Source organism: Schistosoma haematobium (genome assembly GCF_000699445.3).
Source record: "Schistosoma haematobium chromosome Unknown HiC_scaffold_451, whole genome shotgun sequence".
Classification (NCBI taxonomy): Eukaryota; Metazoa; Platyhelminthes; class Trematoda; order Strigeidida; family Schistosomatidae; genus Schistosoma; species Schistosoma haematobium.
In genome coordinates this window covers 29,624-39,724 of record NW_026137123.1, presented here as the reverse complement: position 1 = coordinate 39,724, position 10,101 = coordinate 29,624, and the positions used below count along the sequence as shown (strand labels likewise).

The 10,101-nt window shown below is 40.6% G+C and overlaps 1 protein-coding gene across 1 annotated transcript; it reads right to left on the bottom strand.

Moving 5' to 3' along the window:
• Positions 1-7,028: 7,028 nt before the first annotated feature.
• Positions 7,029-8,162, bottom strand: MS3_00010860 (uncharacterized protein; the record flags this gene model as incomplete). Its single annotated transcript, XM_051219267.1, has 3 exons — positions 7,029-7,123; positions 7,999-8,086; positions 8,121-8,162. 3 exons carry the CDS (start codon positions 8,160-8,162, stop codon positions 7,029-7,031), a joined length of 225 nt encoding a protein of 74 aa, XP_051063949.1.
• Positions 8,163-10,101: the final 1,939 nt, after the last annotated feature.

Below are 10,101 nucleotides of genomic sequence, written 5' to 3'. Positions count from 1 at the left end.
GTGCCCAAGGGACAGCTGCTTGAGGCCGGTCGCGCACGGCCTTTTTGTGGAAGGTTTTGGACGTGTTAGCTCCGTTCTTCAAAGGGCCTTACCGCCGGAGACGGAAATCCGTGAGGTAAGGTGAGGTGTGACATTTTAGGATCGACCTTTTCTAACCCCACCCCTCCTTGTGGGAAGGCAGCATCAGCTGTCATGCCGGTTGTCCGAGGGAAACACCTTACTGCTGTCACACCCCTCTACAGTCAGCAGTACGACTTCGCCCTCAGACCTTGAGTTGCTGCTTTAGTCTTACCGTTCTCCAATCGACCTGCCTGGCATGGTAGAACCTACAGGAACATATGTTCCAGCCAATATAAGCTCGGTTGGGTCATTACGATAAGCAAGCCCGACCACCGCGTCAAGGTAGCAGCTTCGGTCGGTCCCTAACATTGATCCATAACGACTCTACAATTGTCGAAAACAACCGAATAAATTCCAGATCAACAGAATAAGCTCTTAGTTAGTTGTGGAGAAATTCTAATCGCTTGGTCCTCTTTGAATCACGTGCTAATGTTACTCAGACGAACAGTCGAATCTTCCAAACTAAGTCATTCAGTTTAGAGACCATAACATAGACTATAGGTCTCCTCGCAGGAGGATGGGCCTGTCTCGACTAGCCTCTAGAACTTTTCTAAGGTTTCTATTTAAACTTCCGAGTTTCCAGGATCACTACTACTAGTTCAGTCTCCTTTTCTGACACTTTGAAAAGGATTACTTCCGCGGTATGGCGAAACGTGAAGCAACAGCTACCCGAATTCACTGAATGTACTATACAATAAGCAAGTTTACTGTTATCAACGTAACAGAAATCTACATGTAAACTTCACGTCAATACAGAAAAACTCACTGTTATCTAAAGAGAAACTACATCGTAAAGAACCAAAGGCATAAATCAATGAAACACTCCATACCTTTTATTTGATCATTTGTCCACAGATTAATATCATTTTCATCTGCCTGCCAAGCACTGACAAACATACCAGGATTATTACGTTTGGCAGCCATCACCTAGACATAAAAGTAAGTTTATAATTTTTACTAAGTTAATTTTTGACAATGAAGAGTATTATTTGATGAATTTTTGCACTACATATGCTTAAGATTCAATGAGACTGTGTTTGATGATGGTGTATATCTTACTAAACTTTGGTGATACGATACAGAACACTATATATATATATATATATATATATATATATATATATATATATATATATATATACTTATAGTTTCCTTTATTGACTCATTTTTAAAGTAAACTGTTTTAATCTAATGAAGCTTAACGTGACATGTTACATATGCTAACTTGCATCAATTGCCAACAATAACTGAATATAGTATGAAATCATTTAGTGAATATTTTAATTTAACGGTAGATCTGGATTTAGTTAATGAATCACTATATTTATTTATTTGAACACATATATATTGGTACAGGAGTGCGCCGAATATATATGCGCCACACAATGAATCACTATAATATTCATTTAGTTTAATTATGTAAATAAATGAACGAATATAAAGACAAGAAAATGGGTTTAATTTTATCACTGAAATCCTTCATTTCAATCATTTTATACGAACAACCATTTATTTTTGCCATTTGATTGTAGACAACAATTATATTCCTACAGAAAATGCATGTATTTAGGAACCACTATTCGACTAAGTTAGTGGAAGTATCAATGTGTTAAATATTGAAGTCTACTAGCCAAAGCACTAAAGTCAGATGTAGAAGTAACTGCAAAGATATTCTATGTTTAATTCAGGAAGATTTGGGAGGAGGAACAGGTGCCAACAGAATGGAAAGAAGGATACCTTATCAAGATACCAAAGAAAGGAGATCTGAGTAAGTGAGAGAACTACAGAGGCATCACACTACAGTCAGTACCAGTAAGGGTTTTCAACTGAGTGTTGTTGAACCAGATGAAAAACTCAGTAGACACCCACCTTCAAGATCAACAAGCTGGATTCCGTAAGGATCGGCTGTACACAGACCGATTAGAGACACTACGGATTATTGTTCAACAATCAATTGAATGGAACTCGTCACTATACATCAGCTTCCTTGATTAAGAGAAAGCATTTGACGGTGTAGATACGAGAACCTTATGGAACCATCTTCGAGACTATGGTGTACCTGAGAAAGTCGTCAACATCATGCGGAATTCGTATACGGACAACAGTGCAAAGTCGTCCATGAAGGACTGTTGACAGACGCATTCCAAGCGAAGACCGCTGTCAGAGAAGGCTGTTTACTCACGTCCCTTCTTTTTCTTCTGGTGGCTGACTGGATTATGAAGACCACATCTGAGAAGCATGGAATACAATGGACATCTTGGATGCAACTAGGCGATTTGGACTTCGTAGATAATCTAGAACTTCTATCCCATACACACCAATAAATCCAAGTCAAGACAACCAGTGTAGCAACAGCCTCTACATCAGTAGGCCTCAACATAAACAAAGGAAAAAGTAAGATCCTAAAATACAACATGGAGAGCGCCAACCCAATCAAACTTGATGAAGAAACTCTGGAAGATGTGGAATCTTTCACGTACCTGGGCAGCATCATCGATGAATAAGGAGGGTAGGATGCAGATGTAAAGGCGGAGACTGGCAAAGTAATGGAAGAATTTCTACTGTTGAAGAACATGTGGAACTTGAAACATTTGTCAACAAATATGAAAGTCAGGATTTTTAATGTGAACGTCAAAACAATTCTACTGTACAGAGCTGGAACTCGGGGAACCACCACAACTATAATCAAAAAAATGCAAGTATTTACAAACAATTGTCTACGCAAGATACCCATTTTCCGTTGACCGGATACCATCAGCAACAGCCTCCTGTGGGAGAGAACAAACCACTTCCCAGTTGAAGAAGAGATAAGTAAAGGACGACGAAGGTTGACAGAACATAAGTTGCGGGAATCCTCAAAAGCACAAAGGAAGCGCTAACTTTGAATGCTGAAGGTAAAAGGAAAAACGGAGAACGAAAGAACAAACTGTGCCAATAATTGGAAGTAGACATGAAAGGGTTGTAAAGCAACTGGAAACAAGTGCACAGGACAGAGTTTGATGAAGAATGCTGGCGGGAGTTCCATGCTTCTCCACGAGGAGTAACAGGCGTAATTACATTTATGGTAAACCACATTGGTTAGATTGTGATCATAGTACAAACTTGGATTATTTACGGAGTTTCCACCATTACTTCAGTGCATATATGCATTGTAATTCAGTTTCAAGCTAATCACCAACAGGATAGACAGTTGAAAACCAACCACGTAAATATTGGACAATGGTGTTCACATTTATCTTACCAGTCAGTCAGTCAGCTACAACGTAGGACCAGGCACATATATGCATCGATCCAAGTTGCCATACCTCATTAACACATCAAGATGGACACCGGATTCATATAAGTGGTTAATTAAGAGGTGGTTTTTTATTTTATTTTATTTCAACACATAGATAATGGTACAAAGAGGCACAAAATACATGTGCGCCACACAAATCTCATTCGATATGTGTGAGGGCTATGATACTGCCCGGGTGCCCAGACCGAAGCAGGTGGTTTTCTTAGGGGCCACACCCCGAGCCCTTGACCTAATGGTCTGATCCACAAGGCAGTGGAGCATCGTAAGGAGATGCAGTCCCATGAAAGCCGGTGACCAACGATTGGTTCATACGCCATTTGTTCCCGCAGGATACTTGAGCCCATGTGCACCATTGGTTTTGAATCCGGTTAAAGCACCGGACATTCGCTTTTCGTCCTCTCATTTTCGTAAACAACACCCCGCCACGAGAAGACAGTGAGTAGGACTTCCCTGGCAGAGGCTATATACGCGTGGCCCTGTGAGAGCATTTCGAGAGGGAGAGCGGACTCTCCCCACTCTCGGCCGTGCCAGGGCATTTGGGGGCTTCAGAGGTGGTAATATATAAAAGAAAGATGGCAATAAGGATACAGTACAGGAAGAAAAAAGTAGTTCGTAGAAAGAAAGATATGAAGCAATTTTATTCTCTTAATTTAAGAGAAGACAGAGAGTGTATACTCCTACGCCATTGTGATCGATTCTAAGCCATGTCACCAAGAGTCTCCAACCATTGGTTACGATAGTCACGCGGACCCCAACCAAGTAGTCTGCATCTACCAACATGGCTCAGACTAGAAGTTTGTGACTTCAAGCACTGATGCCAGGTTTTGGTTTGGCCGCCCCTAACTTTATTCCAACCATCCCCAACACTAGTCAGAATTGAACGTCGTTGTAATTGGTGTTCAGGCATACGTAACACGTGACCCAACCATCTCAGTCGATGAAGATTTACAACCTCATCAACTGATTTACCGTCATTCCCTAATACCCTGCGTCTAACCTTACTATTACTTACCCGGTGATCGCAGCAGATGCGAGCAATATTTCTAAGGCATCTGTGGTCAAATACTAGTAGCTTACGAGTGTCTTCTACTCTTAATGGCCATGTTTCGCTGCCGTAAAGTAGAACAGGACGAACTGCTGTGCAATATACTCGTCCCTTAATTGATAGACGGATATCTGGCCTTTGCCATAGGTGAAATAAGTTGACAAAATCCAAACAAGCTTTTCGAATCCGTGCTGAGATTTCGTCAGACACCAACCCATTAGGGCTGATCAGACTTCCAAGATAAGTGAAGTTGTCAACGCGTTCGACTACTTCACTCCCTATCCTTAGTTCAGGTGTTAACGCAGACCAGTCCCTGAAGCAACAACTTGCATTTCGAGGGAGAGAAGTGCATTCCAAACATTCTGGCATTGTTGCTTAGTGCTACCAAAAGACTCTGCATTTTGTCAGCGTTTTCACCAAACAGGACTGTCATCTGCGTATTCTAAGTCGATAAGTGGACCTCCTGGATGGAGATCGATACCCGAGAATTCAGTCGACGAGAATGTTATTTCCATCAATGGGTCTATGATGAAGTTCAACAGAAATGGAGAAAGTGGACAGCCTTGACGGACACCACTTGAGGTTGCAAAAATAGATGACAGTTCGTCATAAGCCCTGACTCGATTAGGAGTGTTCGAGTAAAGAGCCTTTACAAGGTTTATGTACTTCTGGGGTACGCCTTTCAATTACAGACACTGCCACAGAATTTCGCGGTCTACAGAGTCAAATGCTGCTTTTAAGTCAAGAAAGACCACCATTATCGGACGCCGATAAGTATGCCTGTGTTCTAGAACCTGACGAATGGTGAATATGCGGTCGATGCAGCCACGACCAGGTCTGAAGCCAGCTTGGTTCTCTCGTGTTTGCAGTTCACGAGTCTTAGTTAGGCGTCTGATAATTATCGAGGCTAGTACTTTAGATACTATATTTGTTAAACTAATCCCTCTGTGGTTGTCACAGGATGATTTTGACCCTTTCTTATATATTGGGACGATAAGTGATTGCGACCAGTCAGATGGGATAACGTCTGACTCCTAGATCTTAGCTAAAATATTAGTCAACCTAATCGCTAAAATTGGACCACCATCCTTAAAGATTTCTGGAGCCAATCAATCTGGACCAGCTGCCTTTCCTCGTTTCAGATTAACTATAGCCTTTTGAACTTCTGCTAGAGTTGGAGGACCTACTTCAATGTTCCACTGTCTGGGAATGGAGGGTAGTTGTAGAGTAGCTGAAGGCCAGTTGAACTGTTCTCTAAAATGTTCCACTCATCGTTCTAAACGTCTGGACTGGGAGCAGATGAGAGCATCGTCTTTTTCCGATATAATCTCACTTACACTTGACTTATTAATTCCAGTTTCTTTTATTAGTCTGTAAAGCTGTCTTGTGTTCCCTATAGTCGCCGCCTTTTCCATCTCTTTTGCTTTCATTGCCCACCACTGCTCACGGTCGTTTCTTAGACTTTTTCTTAACCTAGATCTGATTTGTTGTCGCTCTTCATCATGTTCGGAACCTGATGGGACGAGTTTGGAAGAATCCATCAGTGTGATAGACCTTGAAGAAATCCACTGGTTCTTTGTAACTCTGTGGTTTAAGTCACTAATAAATGCCACTGCTGTTTCCACAGCTGTTTGTATAGCTTTCCAAGCAACATCTGGGTCAGCCTCGTCTTCAGAACTACCTAATTGTGACCTAAGTTGTTCCTGGAACCTACTTTTGGTTTTCTCGTTACTCAACTCAGTTCTAATGGGTCTTTTTAATGTGGCTTTTCTGCGTCCAGTGAGGCGCAAGCAGATGCGTGCCCGTATTAGGGCGTGGTCGGAGTCCAAGCAGGTACTCCAGAATGAGCGACAATCTTCTACCGACCCTCTCCAACGATGACTGATGGCAATATGGTCTATTTGAGTCCATCGTTGATTTGGTGTAGGGGTCGCCATGTTGGACGATGTCTCTCCTTGTGCATTAAAGTCGCCCCTACGAGTACTATGTCTAAGCGTTTAGCTTTCTGCAGAAGTTCGGACAGCTTTCTGTAAAATTCATCTTTCACATCATCTGAGCTGCAGTCAGTGGGAGCGTAGGCAGAAACGACAAAAAGGCAACGACGTGTGTCCCTATCCTTCCGAGTTCTTACGTAGTTGTTTAGCCGAACAGCACATAAACGACTGTTGACGGGGATCCACTCTAGCAGTGCTTGTTCGGCCCTCACGCTTAGTGCAATGCCTACGCCTGCCGGTCCACGAGAACTGGCCATCGGGTCATCAGAAATTTGGGGATAATTTTTTTGAACTAAAGTCAGTCAGTAACAACGTAGAACTTTGCACGTACGTACATCAGTTCGAGTTGCCATACCACATTCGCACAGAGGTGCAGTTGTCGATTCAAATCCCGTAGTGGTAGAGGTAGTGAACAAAAGTGAGGCTATAAGGTGATTTTATAAACGCTCGTTAATTAAGCTTAATAGTCAATGATTGTAAAAATTGCACAGTAATATTTACACACCAGTAAACGGATAAACAACTCTCATAGTGAAACGCATTATTGGAATTATCCCAAGTGTAAAAATAACTAGGTGTTTGAACGAATTAATTGTGTATCAGTGAATACAGATGACCAGTAAGCTGCAAATACAGTAACTCCACAAATTTCATAAAAATTAAACTCTTAGTATATTGTCAAGAATTTATAATAACGAACTCATTGTGAACTGATTTAACAGGATACAAAAAGGATAACTAGCACATAAAATAGTAAAAAAGCATTAAAATATGTTTAAAGTCCAATAAGTAAGGTTTTAACTGTCACCAACCAACTGTCTAGAGATATTACGTAACTAATAATTTTTGGAAGGTCAGATAGAAAACATTCTATTAAATATCATCTGTTGCCAATATCTAGAGCAAATACATGTTTAGACACTCATTTGAAGTCCAAATTTCATAGAAATTGTTCATTCAAAGATCACAAAATTCTTCCATGTGCTACAATATTCATTGTATTTTACCCGAATCTACCAACACTAACTTTTGGAACTATTTATGTGTAGTGCTAAACAATACTTATTATCACTGCACTGATGTCAGTAAAACTCCAAGTTGTTTTTAATCATATCATGATGATTTACTCTTTCTAATGGATGAAACAATCGACTTATTAGTACATTAAGTCGGTGTTGTAGGAAAGCTAAGACTGGAATGACGAACACAAGAACTGAGTTATGAAAGACTTACTTCATCGATATCGAATGTCAACTCGTCATCTTCAGATTGCGAAGACATCACCGTCAATCAGAACACCTAAACCAAGAGTTTGCGAATTAAAACATAAGCAAAAAACAAACAGAAAAAACTATGTGTGCATCAAGGTTTATTTTGAATACTGATACTAATTACATCAAACAAGTGTTTGGAACTATCACCACTAATCATAGATATCGTGCCGATCACATAGATACTGGATGATATCTTGAGGCGAGAAAAACGTTGAGAATCCATATCGGGAATTTCAATACCTGAAGATTATTAAATCAAAACCTTACCGAACTCTTCTTCTATTGCCATGACAAGCTCTACATGATCTAAACTGTCTATTCCAAAGTCTTCATTGAATCTAGAATTTAGTGTTATCTATAACTTGTTGGGGGATACTAACTAAACCAACTTTGTACGGATCGATTTTATCGTAGAGTCTTAACACGAGCATCACTCGATCTTCGATCATTGTTTTGGTTAATGGTACACCATGCCCATAGAATCTGCAGGGAATCGGTAGTGAAAATGTTTTAAATGGGGTGACTAAACATTTTGTTGATGCTACAAAAGTCTTAGATATTGTTGAATAGTTTGCAATTAAGCACGCGCGTCGAAACCCACATAATACCGCGGACATGAAACTAATGTTCATATCGTTGCAGCCCTCAAGGTTATCGGTGGTTTCGGATTTTGCGGTTAGAATTTGAAGGGTGATTGACTTGTTTTAACACTTATTCGGTTGGTCACTTTGGTAAGCTATTCGCTGCAATAAACGAAACTAAGACACAAAACTTGTTCATCAAGACCACACACTATAAGAGTTTCAATTGATCTTTGGGAGGACAGTAGCTTAAATAAAAACTGGTATTTTTCTTCGCTGAGTTAATTCTGTTGTTCCGATCGTTTATTACGTGTCAGTATTAGATTCAAATTCAGATTTGAGTTGTAAGGACAGAAGGCCTACGGCCTATGTTATTCCTTTTCTGGTATGCTTCTGTGAGTGTCCAGCCTTTTCTTGAAGGAGTCAGTTGAAGGTGCGGACACCACTGCTTCAGGCAGCAGGTTCCAAGTATTGAGGACTTGGTGTGAAAACCTGTATACCACGGGCTTTTTGTTCGTTCTTGGCTTTTCTACTGGCCTGCTATGTCCTCTGAGGTGTCCCGATCTAGTGTGAAGAAAGAGAGAGAATAAGTTAGGTCTGAAATCATTTCTCAGTATTCTGTACATCAAAATTAGATCTTCCCTTAGTCTGCGATAGGACAGAATAAAGAAGTGCAGTTTTTCAAGCCGCTCTTTATATGAAAAACCCCAAAGTTCCGCAATTGCACGGGTAGCTGCCCTCTGTACTTTTTCTAGTATGTCCGAGTCACCTTTTAAGCAGAGGCTTGCAGCCTGGACGCAGTTCTCTAGCTTAGTTCTCACTTTAATTGAGGTTATTTTAGCCAAACTATCCGAAAAGATGATCGCTTTTTATCCTTAAGTAGTCTATCGTCTGTACACTCGAGTACTTTGTTTTCTATTTCATTTGTTAGTAATTTTGTTTCTAACAGTTTGCAGTTTTCCACTTTTTCTGGTCATAGATCAACTTTGTCCCTGGGTGCTATTGTGTCTTGTTTCTTCTTGAGAACCTCTGTGCGATGACTGGATAGTGCAAGAAATGCAATTGTCAACGTCCGAGCGGTCAATATTCCATTTAAAGCGGCATAAAGTGCGATGAGTGTGTAGGGCCAGTGAAATGTCACTGAGCCCTAGCCAAATCATCCGACAGTTGGATCACTGAATGTCGAACAGATCGTCGCTCCCTGCCAAGGTCATGTACAACCAACGCGCATTAGTTAATCATACGCCATGGACTGGCCCATGCGGCAGTGGTCTTACTTTCGCTTGTATCTACTTTAACTAATATATTTCTGTAATAACGTCCTTTGTGTTGTACAGTCTTCAAAGCATCTATAGTACCTTGTTACGTCAATGGGGGTAGTCCACGTAAGGTGTTGACCACGAGGTGTGACTTCGACGTTAGTTGGTTCGTCACACCATTCACGTCTAACTCGAGTCGGCCTCCAATCATTTCGACATAGATCATCTACGTTGGTGATCTACACTGGTGAGCAAGACTTCGAATAACGCAACCTATCACTATAATCTTTATTATTGTATTCTATACTTATTCTTTTTCATTTTTATCATCGCCTATGTTAATCTGTTACTGTGAACTTTCGTTGCTTCATGTCAATGTTGATTAGCATTTAAACCTAGATAATTCGTTCAATCGACAGAACTAACCAATCAACTACGATTATAATCGGCTATCGTGGTTCTTTAACAAGCATTAGCAGCATGTAAATGCTCCTGTGTAATATGTCTGTTAAAATATCAACCACTCGTGA